This window comes from Hydra vulgaris, chromosome 05, assembly GCF_038396675.1.
Source record: "Hydra vulgaris chromosome 05, alternate assembly HydraT2T_AEP".
Classification (NCBI taxonomy): Eukaryota; Metazoa; Cnidaria; class Hydrozoa; order Anthoathecata; family Hydridae; genus Hydra; species Hydra vulgaris.
Genome location: NC_088924.1, coordinates 2,810,162 through 2,830,370, shown reverse-complemented (window position 1 = coordinate 2,830,370; position 20,209 = coordinate 2,810,162). Strand labels below are relative to the sequence as shown.

At 25.9% G+C, this 20,209-nt stretch overlaps 1 protein-coding gene across 2 annotated transcripts in view; it reads left to right on the top strand.

The window, feature by feature from the left end:
- The window catches only part of LOC136080452 (TPR repeat-containing protein DDB_G0287407-like), a 67,539-nt gene extending 48,615 nt beyond the window's left edge, over positions 1 to 18,924 (top strand). For both annotated transcript variants that reach the window (XM_065797096.1, XM_065797097.1), the window contains 6 exons: positions 4,621 to 4,753; positions 7,098 to 7,214; positions 7,323 to 7,451; positions 11,387 to 11,470; positions 13,045 to 13,203; positions 18,309 to 18,924. In XM_065797096.1, coding sequence (XP_065653168.1) covers positions 4,621 to 4,753; positions 7,098 to 7,214; positions 7,323 to 7,451; positions 11,387 to 11,470; positions 13,045 to 13,203; positions 18,309 to 18,419 — 733 coding nt within the window. In that variant the 3' untranslated portion in view covers positions 18,420 to 18,924. The remainder of the gene's footprint in view (positions 1 to 4,620; positions 4,754 to 7,097; positions 7,215 to 7,322; positions 7,452 to 11,386; positions 11,471 to 13,044; positions 13,204 to 18,308) is intronic.
- The last annotated feature ends 1,285 nt before the right edge of the window (positions 18,925 to 20,209 follow it).

The window sequence follows — 20,209 nt, the reverse complement described above, 5'->3', positions numbered from 1 at the left end:
TAACTGACCACAGGAATAATATTTAGTTGCAAAAAACTGGCCAGATTTTTTAGTCATTTTGAGAACATTTCAAAAAACAAAAACAAAAAAAAAAGCACAAAAAAGATTATTTAGACCAATGAGAGACAGTTAAAAAAAAAAAAAAGCTAAATAAAGAAAATAACTTTTAACGCGAAAAAATTAAAGCAAAATAAATTACGTTAAGAACAAATTTTACGATTGAACAAAGTTTACAATTACAACAAATATTTTCAAAACATCGCTCTTTTATAATTTTTTTATAAAATTTAGCGACATTTTTATATAAAGTAGCATCTTACGATTGCTTAATAAGGAAACAAATGTTCTTTTATTTATCAAAGAGTTTAACATAACTTTTGTTTATATACTCGTGTCTTATTTCTAGTGCTGGATTGAGGAGGGTTGGGGTTGAAGGGGTCTATAGTCCCTGGCCCCGCAGTGTTAGGGGGCCTGAAATAGTCAAGAAGACTTTTTTTAGTCATTTTTATGTTGTGGCAAGATTCTAATAAAACTAACGCTAGCTTTATTTAAGCTAAATTATTTTATAAATAAAAAAGTTAATTTTTTTAATAACAATTTTATGTTTCACATGAAAATTTTAACATATTTGAAACAATTCTTCTTATTAAGATGAACAAATCAAATAATTAAATCATTGATCACTGTAGAAATTAAATTCACTAGATAGAAATCAACTAAAAAGGTTAAAAATACTTTATGAAGAGGAAGTGGAACTGCTTCACAATATTGCTGATGATGTCTAGTGAGTGGGCTTTTTAATTTTAATTAGTTTTTAAAACAGAAAAAAGTAACTTTAAGTTAAAGTATAACAAGTTTGTAGGAATGGCAATTGAAGCGTAAATATTTAGAGCTAGTAAACCAATATTTAAGAACCTAAAAACTTTTGTTTATGTTTAATAACTTTCTAAATCAATATATATATATATATATATATATATATATATATATATATATATATATATATATATATATATATATATATATATATATATGTATATATATATATATATATATATATATATATATATATATATATATATATATATATATATATATATAGATTGTTGCATTTGGGAGTACGGAAGGAAAAAAATGATTATTATGCCAAAAAATACGTCACTTTTAACTACTTTTGACTTTCATCCAACATTTGCAAGTTGTCAGAAAGTTAAAACCATTAATTTAATTACAAACTAATTGTTTAAAAAAAACCCCGCAAAAACACAAATTTAATTGACCAGAATGTTTTTAAAACATTCTGAATGTTTTTAAAACATTTTGAATGTTTTTAATAATATAAACAATGTTTTTATTTTTATTTTTTATTTTTAATGTTTTTATTCTTATTTTATTTTTATAAAATGTTTTTATTTTTTTTATTATTTTTTTTTTTTACTTTAAATCATGCACGGAGTGTTGCTACATCGACTATCTTATAGCCTAACTCGCAAGAAAGTGCTGCTACATCAACTGACAAATAGCTTGACTCGCAACAAAGTGTTGCTACATAGACTATCTTATAACCTGACTCGCTAGGGAGTGCTGCTACATCGACTGAGGGTTTAGTTGGGGCAGGCAGTCTCTCAAGTATTAAAAAAAAAGGTTCCGGTCTTGCATTTTAATTTTTACTTTTTGTCAACAAAATATGGAAAAATTTTCTGACAACCAGTTAGGGGTTATATATATATATATATATATATATATATATATATATATATATATATATATATATATATATATATATATATATATAGCGCAAGTTACTTTGTATGCATGCTTGTGTTTAGTAACCAGAAACTCCTTTTGTGTATATTTCATAATTAGTTTTGTTAACTTCGATGATTATTAACAATTTCATTGAAAACGCAATTATTGTTTAAAGTCTTTTTGTTTTCAAAATAAATCGTAAAAATTGCTTTAAAAGATTCGAATAAAAAACAGATACACAAAATTACATTTACATAAAAAATACATATTTTTTAAATAAGAATTAAGAATACACTAATAAAAATTAATAATACATAATAAACTTTCAAAATTCTGACAATTTAAAAAATATATATTTAATACATTTATTTTTGTAAACAAATAATATTAGTTTAAAAGATTTACGGCTTTACAGATGTGGCTCCGAGAGTGAGCCATTGTATTAAAGTAATAGTTCATTAGATAGTATATTCTTAAAACAATTTATGCTAGAAATATCAACAAGTTTCGAATAATGCAATTTTTAAATTAATTAAACAGAAAACTCTAGAACTTTATTTCACTTAGCGTATTTTTTGAACTAATAGAATTAGTTTGTTTGTAGATTTGGCGGGTTTTTAGTGTTCGCGAATATTCTTTTTATTCTTCCGCACCAAGATGTTTTGAGAACGTTCAAATTTATGTATATTTCCATGCATGTCCATAAAACGAAAATTTTTTATTTTTCGGACATACATAAACTTAAATGTTCTCAAAATGACTACAAAACCTGGCCAGTTTTTTGCAATTAATTATTTCCGTGGTCAGTAATTGAGACCGATCACTCCCGCTTCTTGACCAAGCCTGTATATATATGTATATATATATATATATATATATATATATATATATATATATATATATATATATATATATATATATATATATATATATATATATAAACTTGTGTTCTGTCGTGACCTCAGACACATTTTTTGGACCAAGAGAATTAGTTTGTTAGTAGATTTGGCAGGTTTTTAGTGTTCGCGAATATTCTTTTTATTCTTCCGCACCAAGATGTTTTGAGAACATTCAAGTTTATGTTTGTTTTCTTGTATGTCTTTAAAACAAAAATTTTTTAAATTCACATAAAAGAATTAACTCCATAATTGTTTTGCGAACAAACATGGAAGCATACATAAACTTAAATGTTTTCAAAACAACTAAAAAATCTGGCCAGGTTTTTGCAACTAAATATTATTTCCGTGGTCAGTAATCGAGTGGATTGCTCCTGCATCCCAACCAAGCCTGATATTAGCATATGTGTGTATGTACATATATAGCACATATTAGTATATGTATATAGCATATGACACACTTTTTTTATTTTTCACACCAACTTTCCCTGAATGTTATAGTTCTAACAATTCCATAAAGATATGGCACACCTCAATATCATTTCATCCAACTAAACTCTGGTTCAGCATGGCTGTGAAAGTTAAACATAAAGGTAGATAGATCTTGACAAGTTAAATGTGAATGTATCATGGTGAAAATAAAGTATTGCTGGATTAATGCAGGATTTCCAATTGTTAACGATGTAAGCAAAAATCTGAGACACCTTGAGCAAAAATATTATGGTAAAAAATACCAAAAAAAACTCAAAACAAGATATTAAAAATTAAGTTTAAAATATTTTTGGACGCATTATTTGGAAACTATTTTATTGTATATCTGATAAAACTGAGAGTTTTTTGAGGAATTTGTAATGAAGGTCAAGAATGTGTTGTTTTTTTTAGTGTCTTTTTGACAAAAATATTGTCAATGTAACAAAATACCTCCTATTACTGGAGGTATTATGTTACATTGGAGCTACTATTGAATTACCCACAAATTATATATAGTTAATTTTTCAATAATAAATATTGATTATTTCATAATATTATAGATATTTAGGAAAAGTTACCTTAATGACAATTGTTAAATAAATTAACTATGGTTCTGCAGAGAGTTACAACGGCATTTCAAACTGCAGGGTTAGTTATGGGTGTCATCAAATCAAATCCTTTAACTGCAGCTAGTAGCATAAAAAATAGAAAATAAAGAAATTTCAAATATTGCCAATTAATATTCAAAATGTACTAGTAAATAGCAAATTATTCTTGCAGGTTCTTTACCCTTTTCTTCAGACATTGATCAATATAAAGTAATAATGCAATTGTTTGATCATGATATTGTTTGTAGATTGTGATTTAACACTTGAATTAAGAAAAGGACTGTTAACACCTTATGTGTTATAAAATGCATTTTATGTCTATATAAATAAAAGTAATGAGAAATCTTTTAAATTCAGCAAAATGTTTCTCAACTTTTTTTTGTATATGGCATCTATCATATAAATGATAAAGCCTCCACACTAAGGAGAGGTTGTGCAGTGTTTAAATAATTGATAGGGAATTATAGAGATATAACTTTTAGCAAGGGCAATTTGATCATTGGATTTTATCAACAGCTTTTTTATTTGGCAATTAAAGAGTTAAAGATTAAGTATTTTACAAACAAAGATTTGTAATAATTTTGTGTTAAGTAACAATTTTTTTTTTTTCAAAGAAATTTTATTTAAAGACAAAGATTTTTTTAATCTCTATCTTAAGGACAAAGATCACTATCTCTACCTTAAGAACAAGACACTATTTCTACCTTTTCTACACTATATCTATCTTTACCACTCTATATCTCTACCTAATTTACACTTAAGAACTCTCTACCTTAAAAACAAAGATTATTTTACACTATCTCTTCCTTAAAAACAAAATATATTTTTTTATTGTTATTGTTACCTGGATTTTTTATTAATCTTTTTTTTTATTCTATAATTTTTTTTTTTTTAAGGATACAAGCTGGTCAATATTCAGAAGCACTTGAGTTGATGGAAGAACGTTTAAATGATGAGCTAACTCAACTTGGAGAACGACCTGATGAAATGGCAGATATCTATCAAAATATGGCGCGATGTAAAAGTGAGGTATAATAAAAGAATTTTTTTAATGATTTTTTTTTGATTGGTGTTAAATTGTTGAAAAAAGTTTTTTAAAAAATTTAATTCAAGTTATCCTAAACTTTTTCAAAAATTTTTTTATTCAGCAAAACATTCTTTTACTTCAATTTTAGTAAAACCTTTTCTGTAAAACTTTTCTCTGCAATTAGGTACCCATTATCTCTGCAATTAAATACCCATTATCTCTGCAATTAAATACCCATTATCTCTGCAATTAAATACCCATTATCTCTGCAATTAAATACCCATTATCTCTGCAATTAAATACCTATTATCTCTGCAATTAAATACCCATTATCTCTGCAATTAAATACCCATTATCTCTGCAATTAAATACCCATTATCTCTGCAATTAAATACCCATTATCTCTGCAATTAAATACCCATTATCTCTGCAATTAAATACCCATTATAATGGCCAACGGGAATTTACTGCTCTTTTATAGAGAATCTCAGATGGATTTTTACTTCAGTTTCTTTTAAATAACTCTTTCCACTTGCGATATAAGGTTAAAAAATGTTAGAACAAATTAAAAGCTACTTTTTTTTTATTTGTTGTTGTTTTGTTTTTTTTTTAAAAAGTGAGGGTTCTAAATTTCATATGGCTTAAGCGCTTAAATATATTTATTTGAAATTTGAAACATAATTATTTACTAATTATGATGAATTTATAATATATATTTATGTTTACTATATATGATTTATATTTATTATATATGATTTATAAATCCTAGATATAAAACCTAGTTATCTTAATCATAAATTGTCTACTTATGGTATGTAAAGCATGAAGAAAAAATTCTCAAAAATATTTTTCCTCGACCAAGGGATTACTGGGGGTGTTTTTAGAGAGTATTTTTTTCTGGTTCTTAAATCAAATCTTAAATTAATTTAAAGTTAATCATTTTTTATAATACATAAATTAATACATATAATTTTTTTTTTTTTTTTTTTTTTTTTTTTTTTTTTTTTTTTTTAAACATCTTCGCTTCCAACAAGGCTGCAAGCAGCCACTAATTAAAGTTGGAAGTTACTGTAAATTATATTTAACATAAATAATATATAATTATAAAATGTAATTATAATATATGTAAGCAAACAGTTTCGATATTTTATTTTGGGTTTGCTAAAACAAACCCAAATCCATTCTACAGTAACATGTTGTTTTCAAATGATACCTTTTTATTTTGTATAGCCTCACATATTTTACGGTGACCTGTGAATTGCGAGACATGGAAGATGTTTCATTTTGAAAGTGAAATATAATGTTTATTTAAAATAAGTGATGATCTAGAATATTTGTTGAAAATATAATGATAATTACTTATTGAAATAATTTTTTCTTGATTTTTGTAAATTATGTTATTTTTATTGTTTGATTATACTTTTTTATATTATATAGTTTTGTTTAAAAATTTTTGTTTCTAAAACTCTTTGATCACAATACGATACCATTTTAAGTATGTCATATCTGTTACACACATCAAAACATGTTAGCTGCAGGATATATGTGTTAACACAAAATATGTGAAGTGTCATCAAGAATGTTATAAATAATTGGAAATTGTGTATAATGAAAATAAATTGTGTATAAATATTTGGAAATTGTGAAACATTTCCGAGTTATTTAATTATATCTATATCATGAATAAATGCTGTACAAAAAGGGTATGAGAGGGTGGATTGGTGTATAAAAAGGGTGTAAGAGGGTAAATTGGTATATATTTAAATTTTATTAGATATTTTTTTTTGACAGATGTTAAATATTATTTTTGTTAATATTATTGTAAATTTATTATTATTTGTAAATTTATTATTATTTTAAATATTATATAATGTTAATATAATTATAAATATTATATAAATGTTAAATATTATATAATGTTATATAATTATTGTTAATTATATGTTAAATATTAAATAATGTTAAATATTATTTTGAAGAAATAGGAATATTAGTCTGAGAGTTATGCTTTGTTATATAGGTTTACAGTTTGCGAATTTTTATTATTTTTATCAAATTTTAGTCTTCATCGAGTCTAACTTTATTTTTTATTAATTAGAATGAATTTTAAAATGAATAAAATACTTTTATTTTTTTCACCTTTATTTTAATTTTAGTTTTTATTTGCTAATTTTTATTATTATATTATCATACGACAGCATAGTTTGTTAATTATTGTATATTTGCAAAGTTTTATGTCGACATTAAACTTTTTATTATTATAATATCATGTGACAGCATAGTTTGTTAGTTATTGTATATTTGCAAGGTTTTATGTCGACATTAAACTTTATGAATATTATTTAGATTGATAAAGCTCAACAGTATATGCGACCAGATCAATTAGACGATAATAAACTTATTGTTGAGTATGGTCGTAAATGTCTTGCTTACCGCCAACAGTTTAATAGTCCAGACAATAAAGTAAGAAACTCTTTTTAAATTTTTTGATATTTTAAGAAGTTTTGTTTTTAGTTTTTAATAATTTATTTTTTTGTAAACTAAACAAAACTATAAAATTTATTAAAATAGTATCGTTGTGCACTGGCAAACATATTGATTTCCCATCACTTAAGTAATGTAGCAGATATCACTCATGAAACTAAACCAAGAGAAGAAGCATTTGTAGCAATAGATGCTGCTATTGAAGTATTCACTGAGGTAGATTAGTATGTGTGTGTGTATATGTGTGTGTGTATCTATATATATATATACATACATTATAATTATCAAAGTATTTAAGTAGTAATGTACTTACTGAGACTTATAGTAGTAATATATGTATATTCAATAATGCTGCAATGTAGTTTTTAAAGCTTTCAAAGATATAAATGTTAGGAATTTTTGGGCACCTCATTAAAAACATTAAATAAGTAACTTATTTGTTCAAAGAGTAATTTTTCTTTAACTCTATTGTGATCCTATTTAAATGTTTTTAAATAGAAACTAGTTGAAGGAAGTGAATAAATTATTGAAAAGATAAAAAGATTTAAAAACTTATTTCATTTACTTTTTAAGTGTTTTACACAATTTCTATTTTTCCAGAATATTCTGGAAACTTTGGTTGTTACTTTTTGTTAAGTTGTTGTTGTTTTTAATTGTGGTTGAAAAAAAAATATTTCTAATTTTAAAAATAAGTTTTTAATTTTTTGAAAATGAATTTTAAATTTAAATAGTTATTCAAGAATTTAAACTTAAAAAATGTCAAAGCAAAAAGTTTTTTCACTTAAATCCTTCCTCCATCCTTTTATTTTTGTTGTAAAATTGGTCCATCATGGTCTGCATATATGCTTCAGACCATTTCAATAAGAATTTTGATGAAATACATAAAATTTTTAACTGCTAAGTCTTCTGTGAATTTTGAGTTGTATCAGTTACACCACAAAATCTTTCTAAAATAAGATTTAAAAATTAAGAACATCTTTTATCTTATGTTTTTGCTGTTCTATAAACAACTCCATTCTAAAAAAGAGCACACATGATCTAAAAAAGTTAAATTATAAAAAAATGTGAGTTGATGTGGTGATTAATTGACACTGTTGTACAGCTGAGAACTTTGGCTATTCACCATTAAAAAATCAGCACTCTAAAAAAATTTCATAGATTTTATAAAGTTTAAATTTCATTCTTTTTTGACTATAGTTTCTTAACTATAATTTTCATTTGGATTTTTTTAAATTTGTTTCAAAAGCATTTTTTATATACAAGGTATGTAACATTTTCTTTTAAAATTTTTCTTAAGAATTTAGTAACTTTTTATTTAGGAAAAAAAAATTCACCAGCTTTCCATTCAATAACTTTGTTTGTCATTTATTTTGTTGCATACCAATAAAATTTTTTAGACAATTTGTCTAAACAAATGCCAATGATTTGTTAGCATAAACTTATTATATATTAAGTATTTTCTTTTATTAAGTCATATGACTTGTTTTCTTTTATTAAGTCATATGACTTGTTTTAACATTTTTGTTAAGCTTCAGCTTATTTAAAAATAATTTTAAAAATTTTAATGATTTAAAAATTGATTTAAAAATGTTTTTACGTGCTTGAGTTTTGCTTTAAATAAAGTTAAGAAAAGATTTTTGTTTGATGAAATTTTTATTGTAAAAAATAATTTCATAGAACAAAGAAAATATTTTTTGATTTTACACTAGACATAAAATTAATTTACAAAGATTCTCAAATCTTGAAATTTTTTATCAAAGAAATGATTGCTGGTTTTCACTATTTTTAAAGTAATAAAAAAAAATTTGTAAAATATATACAATATTAGTGAAAAATTTTTGAAATTTTTATAAAAGCTTTTTTCGTTTTCGTTCTTCTTCAGCACAGCACTGAGTCTTCAGCACAATGTCGAGTTCTTTTATTTGTTTGACTTTCTAGTTTTCCTTAAAGTTTTTATTATTGAGACGGTGGTTTAGTGTAAATTTATAAATATTTTTTTTAAGTAAAAAAACACTTTTGTTATAAAGTTATAAATATTATAAATATTATTAAAAATATATATACATTTATAAATATTTATGTTATTAATTATTAAATTATTAAAATGACTTAATGATTTTTGAATATTTAGAGTTCTCTTAAACATTAAAAAGTTAAAAAAAATGAAGGAAAAAAAAAAAGCAACTGATTTAAAAAAAAATATTTGATTTGATGTATCTAATTGATGTAAGCTAATTTTGTAATAGTAAATAGCCAAAGTTCTAAGCTGTACAATGGTGTACAGTTGAGAAACTGTACACTCTGTTTATACAGAGTGTACAGTTTCTCTACAAATATTTGCCTTCATCAAAAAATAAAGTCATGATTCTAAATAATGAAAAAAAATAATAAAAGATAGTTAAACATTTTTTTCTTCATCAGATAAATTTAAAAATATGTTATTTTTATTTATCAACAATGTAGAACATGTTAAGAAATAATTGAAAATTTTTTTTTTCTTTCTTTTTGGTTTTGGTATTTGGTATTTTGACATTACATATCTCTCATTATCTTAGGACACCAATTTTTTTAGTTTCAATTTTTTTAACAAAAAATAGAATAGGCATTCATATTTTTATTATTCATCAAAAGCATTTTCATCAAAAGCATCTTCAGTTTTTTATTAAATTGTTGTTATAACATATCCTTTTTTTTTCTAATAAAAGAATTAACTTATTTTTTAAATATTTTTTTTAATAAAATTTTTTTTTTTACTATTTTTTAAACAGCTAATAAATTGATTAAAATTAATTTTAAAATTGTTTTTTTTTTTACAATACTTTAATCAGTTAATAAAATGCTGTAAAATTGATTAATTATATTAAATTTATGTTGGTATTAATTACAAGTATTATTTAAAAATTTGGCATATAAATTTGCCAAATGTTCACACACAAGCAGTGAACGCTTGAGGGAAGAAATGAAGTACATTAGAATAAAGGAGAACTATTTTTTGAACAAAGCATATTTTGACAGTTGTCAAGACAAAAATAAAGATTAATAGAGGAATATTTAAAAATAAATAAGACAGACAATTCACCCTAACAGTACCTACAATAATAACAAAAATTATTTTATAAACAGTAATATGAATGAAGATATACAACAAAGATATCACCAAACAAAACTTATAAAACAAAAAATTGGTTACAAAATAATAAGTATACATACAACAATGTAAGGCCTCAGAATGGAAAAAATCATTTAAGCTGATGTGTAAACATAATTTGTGTAGTAATTAAGTAATAAACATCTCCTCAGAGTTGCATCTATTATTACTGACGTTTCGATGAGGATCAGCACTAATAATCATCATCGCCACTTATGCTTTACCCGGCAACTTATGCCTAATCCATACTGCAGTAAAAAAAGAATCACTACCAATAGCTAAAACGCAACCATACCCAAATTTGTAAAACACTAATATTTTTTGATGATATGATGTAAAAAGTGTAGATCTACTGTACAATATAAATAAAAATAACTAAATAAATCACATATCATAACACCTGTAGAAAACACTAAGCACAATAAATTAAAATTCTAATAAAAACACCAGAACAAAACTAAAGCAACTAAAGTATGCAAACAGAAAATACTAAAAAATTTCCCCCTCAGTCTATTAATAAAAGAGTTAACTTTTTTATAAAAGTTTTTGGAAGTTAATAAAAGTAAATATTTGTTTGTTTGTTTTAGTATTTATTATATTTGTTGTATTATAATATAATAGTTTTTTTTTTTTGAGAGAAAAAAAGAATCCATAATAAGTTCCAATAGACTAAATAATATAGCTGTTGTGTATTTTTTAAATACTCATCAGCTATTAACAGGAATTTTATAAGAAAAGCTTGTTTTGAATATGTAAATGTTTCCTCTATAAAAATTTGATATTTTTTTCAAAAAATGAAAGCAATTTATTATTATTTAAAAAACAAGTTTATCTGTTTCTGTAACCTTTAATATAAAAAGTTGTTTTGTTTTTTATTACTTGCAATATAGCCATATATACTTTTATACTGTAAGTCTAAAGTTCTAACTCTAATTGATTAATTATATTAAAATTGATTTGGTATTTATTACAATTATTTAAAAATATTTTTGTTTTGTTTTAGTTAAATGATATTGGGCACATTGCTGAGTGTTTGATGACAAAAGCAATTATTGATTTCAATCAACCATTCCATATAAGAGAAAAGGTAAATAGTATTAACACTATTCAAAAAAGTAATTATTCATGATTTGGTAGTAAACTATATATGGGTGTGTGTGTATCATATTGCTGCACATGAAATCTCACTGATGATGTCACATCAAATAAAGCAGCTGCAAGGGTTTCAGTACATATATTTAAGGGTTTAAATTGTTCTAGATATAGAGAGCGTTAATTGCAACAAAAAAATTTTTATTCTTTTAAAAATTTGAAGAAAATTGTACTAATTGAAATTTACTTAGGGGTCAATAAAAGTTTTGACTTGTGATATGTAACATTTAAAAAAAAAAAAATTGTTCTTTTGGGTTGCATATTTTTTAAAACTGTTTTATTCTGGGCCACATGTTCTTATTCTCTTGTGTGACTTATTGGAAGCTCAAAGTTAGCTATAATGGCTCTTTTGACTACTAGATACACTTAATTGGGAAAGAAAGCTAGGCCCTAAATGGTGTTCCAAAACGATGTTGATTAAATTCAATTTAAGCAACATCAGCAATGATGCAAACCATGCTTGGAGTTAGCAATTATCTGTTATCATTGTTTGTTACAATATCATAAGTATTCTTTTTGGCTGAATCCAAAAATTTTATCAGTCTTTAAACATTTGCTCTTTAATTTTGTGGGTTTTATATACTTTCTTCCTATTCTTCAACAGCTGAAGTTCATCATGCAATTTCTTCAGTTTTCTTTTACATTAAACATTTGAGTCAGAAATCTTGCTTTGCTTCAAATCATATTGTGCAATTCTTTAACAGTGAGGTGTTTATTGAAGTAGAAAAAAAAGGAGACAGTGATTAGCATCACTGTTTGTAGCTAATCTTGCTGAAGAGAAAGAGAGTCATAAACTTCACCAGAGCTTCTTTTTACAGCTGCCAATATGTACAAAAGTATCTGTGGATATATAAAAGTACTTTATAGTAAATATTGTCATAATTTTTTTACTCATGTTATGTTCCATTGTTTAGTGCTTGTTTTATTTTAAAAACAGTTGTTATTAGGCCTTAATAAGTTATCTATAATATTACACTAATCAGTTTAATAAACAAAATATTATTTATTCATGGTAACTAATTAAGAAGACTATGTAAGCATAAAGCACTTGATTGTGTCATTGCTAAACTTTTTTGTTTTATTCTATAGTTAAAATGATATTTCTAAAGTACTATATGTTTGACAAATTTTAACTTTTAAAAGTTATTTGGTGACAGCATGATGGATGATGTTTGCTAATTGCACAATCAACCAGAAAATTTTTTTTGAATGATGTCCCATAAGGCCTTCTCAGAAAAACAAAAAACAAAATCATGCTTAAAAATTAAACTGTATTTTTGTTAGAATTTTATAAATCTAGGTGCTTGTACAAAATGCTGAAACGCTATTGATCCTTAAAATTGTTCAAAATGATCCAATTTTTTGTATGGTAATCTTTTATATATACTAGAAAAAAAGTTTGTGGAGAGTAGTTAAGAACACATCAAGTTTTTATATATAGTTCTGATCCACCTTAATATTATTTTATAAATTAATTTTTAGCTTTTTTTATAAAAATTTTTTATTTAGTTACTATTGCAATCTCTGGAATACTGTATTAAAGGATATGGTGAAAAACATTTGCTTACAACACGAATCTATTTAAATACTGGAATTGCTTATGAGATGGCTGGAAATCGTACAAAAGCCTTTGAATTGTTTATTAAACTTAAAGATACTTGTCTGGCAGTAAGTTAATTTTCTACTTGAAATAGTTTGATTTGAATGTGTTTGTGCGCATGCTTATATATATATATATATATATATATATATATATATATATATATATATATATATATATATGTATATGTATTTATATATATGTGTGTATATATATATATATATATATATATATATATATATATATATATATATATATATAAATATATACACACACAGTGAGAACAGAATTTAATTATGCAAAGTAATTTTTCAATAAAATTAATATCTTTGATTAAAATACTGTATCATGCAATTATTCATTTGGTAAAAAACCTTCAAAAAAATTGTTAAAATTTTTTTTATTCTTTTGAATTACCTGGTTAAGAATTCGAAACAAAAAGAAGAGGATGAAAACACTTGCACATAAAATAATTGTACAAGAAAAACTTTATAGGTTAAAGCTAAGAAAAAATACCAGTTTATTAAAATAACTGAGAAACAGAGTCAAGTTTTTGCATTTTATTAATATACTTAAATATTTAGTTAATCCTACTTTTGCTTTAACTTCATCTAACAAGCAATTTGGCATTGATTCTACAAGACATTTGATTTGATCATTGTCAATTATAGACCATGATTTAACAACAGCTCTCTTCAAATCTTCTTTTTTCATAAATGCTCTATTAGCTATTTTCTTATCTAATAAAGTTCATAAATGCTCTATTGGATTCAAATCTGGACTCTGTGAAGGCCATTCTAAAACATGCCATTTTCATCAAAAAAGGTTTTAGTTTTTTTAGCAGCATGTTTTGGATCATTGTCTTGTTGAAACAAAAAACTGTTTCCCAATCTTTTAGCAGAAGATTTTAAATTTCATTTCAATTTATTGTTATACAAATCAGCATTCATAGTTTCATCTAGTTTACCAACACCATTCCATTACACTTTCACCACCATGTTTAACTGTTCCTCTCGTGCAACTCAAATTAAATGCTTCACCCCACTTTCGCCAAACTCTCTGTGCACCATCAGATTTTTTTAAATTAAATTTGGATTTATCAGACCTAAGTACTTTTTTTCAAAATGATGCTGGCATTAAATACTTTTTTGCAAAATTCATTCTTCTCTTTTTTTTCAGCTATGCATCCACTAAACCCTGCATTATGAACACGATTTCTAATTGATGTTAGTGAAATTGTGTTTCCTGTTAAGTTCTTCAGATGATTTGCTATATATTTTGTACTTTTAAACCGATTTTTTTTAATCTTTCTCAAAATTTCTTTATCATCTTGTGAGGTTGTCTTCAGCTTTTGTCCTTGTCCAGTACGAATTTCGAACGTTTCACATTGTTTGTATTTATTTACAATTGCTCTAACTGTTGTAAATGGAATATTTGTAAGTTCTTCAACTTTTCTATTATTTATTTTCTAGTATTTCCTTGTTTAACCAAGTCTATAACATGTTTTCGTTGAGTAGTATTTAAATATTTACCTTTGGGTGCCATAAGGTTCGATGAACAGAGTTTTTAATGAGTTTTTTTATCAAAAATGTTATTAATTGCTGAAAATAATATTCTAGAAATTAATATTATCTAAATATTAAAAAAATCATAAACATGCATAACAAATAATAAAGCAGTTCTGTACAATTAATTTTTGTGCACGCTAATTAATACCTGTGTAAGTAAAAAATCAAAAATTGTATAACAAACACATTTTCTTATATTTTTACTTTTTACTTTATTATAAATAAGAAATAGCCATAATAAATTAAAAAAAAATTGGTTCAGTTATTTTCATTATTAATCAAGATAAAAGCAAGTTTTAGCAAAATAAAATGCAAAAATTACTTTGTACGATTAAATTCTGTTCTCACTGTATATATATATATATATATATATATATATATATATATATATATATATATATATATATATATATATATATATATATATATATATATATATATATATATATATATATATATATATATATATATATATTTATTTATTTATATGTATATATATATATATATATGACATTAACGCTTAAAAATAATTTCAGGCGTATGGGCATATGGGTTTTGTCAAAAACAGCCGCGGTGGCTGTTCTTGACGAAACCCATTCTGGGTGTCCATTTTTGTGTCACTTTCTCAAGAACTTTTGGTCTTATGTCATGTCATGAACAATGCTGGCCTCCAAGGCATCAATTGTTGCTGGCCATCAGTATAAACCAGTGACTTCACATTGCCCTACAGGAAATAATCCAGAAATGTCAAATCGTACAACCTTGGAGGCCAATTGACAGGTCCATTTTTTGAAATTAACTTAGCTCCAAATTTTGATTTCATTAAGTCAATGATTGTGGTTGCTGTATGGCAAGTAGTGCCATCCTGTTGAAAATATATCTTGTTTGTATTTATGTCATCATACTTTCAAACAAAAAATTATTAATCATAGTGCAGCATCGATCTCCATTTACCATAACGCGAGCTCCGGCCTCATTTTTGAAGAAATAAGGTCCGATGATGCCACTAGTGTGTAAGCCCCACCAAACGGTGCATATTTCTGGATGTAATGGAGTCTGTAGGGTTTTATTTGTTTTAGTCTTACTCTATTTGCAGTAATTTTGCTTATTAACAAAATCATTAAGCCAAAAATGAGCCTCATTGCTGAACACAGTTAAGTGATAAAACAACGGGTCAGTTACTAACTGCTCTAGAGCCCAATCGGCGAAGGAACAATGCATATAATGGTCTTGCGGCTTTAGTTTTTGCACCAACTAGATCTTATACGGGTGTAGACCAAGATCTTTGCTCTAATTTTTCCATGTTATGGGCAAACAGAGCCCCAATTGCTGCTACTAATGACAAATTGATAAATTTGGATCCTCTTCCACACTTTTGTTTACAGCAGCGATATTCTTTTCAGTACGCTCATTCCTTCAACAAGTTGATGTTATTGAATCCTCTAGAGAGAATGTTGTACGAAATCTATCTACAGTTCAATGGATTAGTTGCCCATATTAAAATATGGCCTAAACATCTAGATATAGAAAAGCTTAAATTGTCACTCGCTGAATTAAACAAGTTAATTACCTTTACAATTGATTATGGCATTGATTTAATTGAAAAAGAAAATGGTTTCGAAGTGGCCTCAACCCCGGCGATACATAAGCCCAAACGCGTCTTGAAATTTTCAGCGATGGGCCGCAGGTCTTCTGGCGACAATCAATCCCATTCCCGGCGCAGCGATTGCTTCAGCGACTCTAAACTTATGCAGCGTGTAGCACAGGCCCTGGCCTCCAAAATTGACCACATGATGTAATCCATCGGGTTGAGATCCGGCGAGTAGGGTGGCCATTCCAAAGATGCAATGAAGTCTTGAAAATGGGTCCGACACCAGTATTGAGTTGTTTTTGCCTTGTGAGCAGGGGCAGAGTCCTGTCGGACTGTCCAATTCACATCGCTGAAGTGCTGTTGGGCCCATGGAAGTACCACAGTCTCGAGAATGTCGCGTTGTTAGATTTGGTTGATTTTGACTCCTTGATCCACGAAAACGAGGGGGGTCTTACTGCTAGCGCAGATTCCACCCCAGACCATGACGGACTGTGGATTTTGGCGGTATTCGACAATGGCTGATGTGCCAGGAGCCTCAGCGGACCAGCTCCTGTCGTTTTGATAGTCATTGTAAAATTTGTATACTTTACCTGCAAGAGGTAAAATATTTTGTAACATCCAATGGTACTATCTGGAACATTAAATGCCACGTTACTTGTAACAGCAAGAATGTCATTATTTAAAATGTTTATCGTGTAATGGTCAATCAACATATACTGGACGAACAAATATTATTGATTTAAAAACTTTTTTTAATAATCAATTTCAAAACTTCGTTTACAAAACAACATGTTCAGATAATTATTTTTCGTTGAAGTTAAAATTTAACGGGAATCGTTAAATTTTAGCAACGCAAGTTAATTACCGTTGATTAATTTTTTGCTATATAAAATCGTGATTAAATTTGTTTTTAGAATAATTATAAAAGTATTTATCAAAAACATGTTTTTCTGAAGTAACCTGACAAAGTTTATTTTTCATAATAAAATGTTTTGTTCAGATACTTATTTCTTTGACTGTATATCAAGTTGCAGAACCGGTGATTTGACAACCATGTGTATGGTTGCCAACGTATAAATAATAAAAAAATGGAACCGTTTTTCCAGCTTTTTGTTTTTCTAGAACTTTAAAGTGATAAAAAATTTATTGTCGTATGAAAGTCATTAGCATAAACAAAAGCATGATACTTTAAATAACACTTCCTGTTTTAAAAAACATTCGACAATGATAACTAATAGCAACAATACCTTAATTGATTAAAAATTATACTTTTATAACACAAATAATTTTTTTTTTTTGCATAACAGCACTTAAACTAGCACTACTTATGAAACATTGAAAGGCTTTTAGTGCTAAATAAATATATTTTGTAATATTTTGTTACAAATCTTTTTAGAAATAAAAACTTTTTTTGAAGTTGTTATTTTGCTTGACGTGTGTGTGTGTGTGTGTGTGTGTGTGTGTGTGTGTGTGTGTGTGTGTGTGTGTGTGTGTGTGTGTGTGTGTGTATGTGTGTGTGTGTGTGTGTGTGTGTGTGTGTGTGTATATATATGTGTGTATGCATATATATATATATATATATATATATATATATATATATATATATATATATATATATATATATATATATATATATATATATATATATATATATATATGTATATATATATATATATATATGTGTATGTATATATATATATATATATATGTATAAATATATGTATATATGTATTTATATATATATACACATATATATATACATATATATATATATACACATATATATACATATACATATATATGTATATACATATATATATATATATATATATATATATATATATATATATATATATATATATATATATATATATATATTTTCCTAATGATGATTCTGCAGCCTCCTGATAATTCTGCTAAGGAAGAAACAAAGAGTTAAAAAAAAATTGAATTTGTTTGTAAATTATTGCTCTCTTGTTTAAGAACATAACCTTATTGTTTTACTATTTTTAAGGTATTTGGTCCTAGTCACCCGAAAACCATTCGTGCAATCAACACGTTAAATGAGCCGACCTACAAGTTAATGGCAGAGAATCTTGCGAGAACTGTACCGGAGACTGCTTAATTTATCAAAGCGAGCAAAAATTAAAATAAATTATTTAAAAGTTATCTATGTTAGAATTTTAGAAGTTTATGATGACATCACAGTCACCTTGAATTAAGGTTTAGGATTATGTAATGAAGTGTTATGTTAATAATCCAGATAAAATATCTGTTTTTAAATTATTAGTGAATAGTTTGTTTTTAAAAAATGCGATTATGATTTCTCATTGTAACTAATTTGTTGCAATATGGTTTGCAATATTTGTTGAAATATGGTTTCATTACTCAATCCCTTCAAATTTTAAAAGCTGCGTAATGTTTTTTAAAAGCTGCATAATGTTTTTTGCAACATGGATTTTTGCGGATGTTTACAAAGCCTTTTTTTTTTTTTTAAACAAATGTTGTTTTTATGCTGTTTTTAAACCAAGTATTGTTTTAATGCTGTTTTTAAACAATTTTTAAACATGTAATATATTAGACTTGTAACTTTATTTTAATTATTCAAAATGGTTTCTGATTTTTTCAAATTTTATGAAGTAATTTTTTATAAACGATTTTGATCAAGCAAAATTTGGTTTCGTTCTGACAGAACGAAAAGTTTCCTATTTTTTAAACAACTGATTCTAATGTCATCAAAATTCAGTTTTGAGGTATGTGTAGGCGTAGAACAAAGATCTACTAAGGATCGCATATAATTTTGGAATACAACAACCTAAAATTTTAAACAAATAAAATACCAGAAAAGATCAAAGACCTAGGTGGAGCATACCTAATTTTTGAGTTTTCGCAATGTCTTAAAGTGCCATATCTAGAACAGATTTTTTTAATAACAATTAGTTAAAATTTGGATATTTATTAGAACAAATAACACATGTACTAAAAGATGCGCAGGTGTCCTTTAGAACATGTATTATTTAAAAGTAGGCGCAATCCTATGTACAAAGCACTTCTAACAATAAGTAGTAGCCATGTTTCTGATCATAGTAAAACCTCATTAAAAACATTAACCAAGTGGTGGCTATGATCTGTATTGCAAAATGAACTGTTATTTAATATCATCAGCATGAAGCTTTAAAGAGCCATCAAAGTTGTTAATTATAGCGGTCCAACACTATTCTTACTAGATATAAGGGGGGCTCGAAAAAACAAAATTTTTCATAGTGCTTTCGGGGTAGAGCGGAAAACTTGTCTCTAGGCATAAGTAACTTCTGTGCAAAATTTTGTCACTCTGGTACAATGACTTCTGTTCTGGCAAGGGACATAAAATTTCCATATCCATATATTTTTAAAAATATTTTTTTAATGTCACAGCACTTTGTGGTAGTGAGCAAAAAATGCATCTATGTATGATTAATTACTGTGCAAAATTTCACGCCCCGCGGACATTATGTTCTGTTCTAACAAAGAGCCTGAAAATACCCACAAAGTTCATTGTTGTTTTATTGTACTTTTAATTTTTTTAAAGTCAATCTTTTTAACGTGATTTCTAAACCAAGTGCAGCTGTTTCTATTCTTTTTTAGATTTCTTTTGTTATAATATTGTTAATCCTTTGAGACAAGAAAACTCACTCAGTCATACAAATGTTGATGAAAAAATCTCAAACTTTAGAGCTGTTGTTCAAACTCTTATTCAATCTGGAATCCGGTTTGCCCACCCAAATTATATTTCCTATATATATAAATCATTGGCAGTCCCTACTTTAACTTATGGTATGGAGCTATGTGGAAATAATTCTGCTTTGATGAAAAAGCTAGATATTATTGGAAGAAGTGTGCTAAAGTCCTTTTTGAATGTTTAAAGACAAAGTAGGA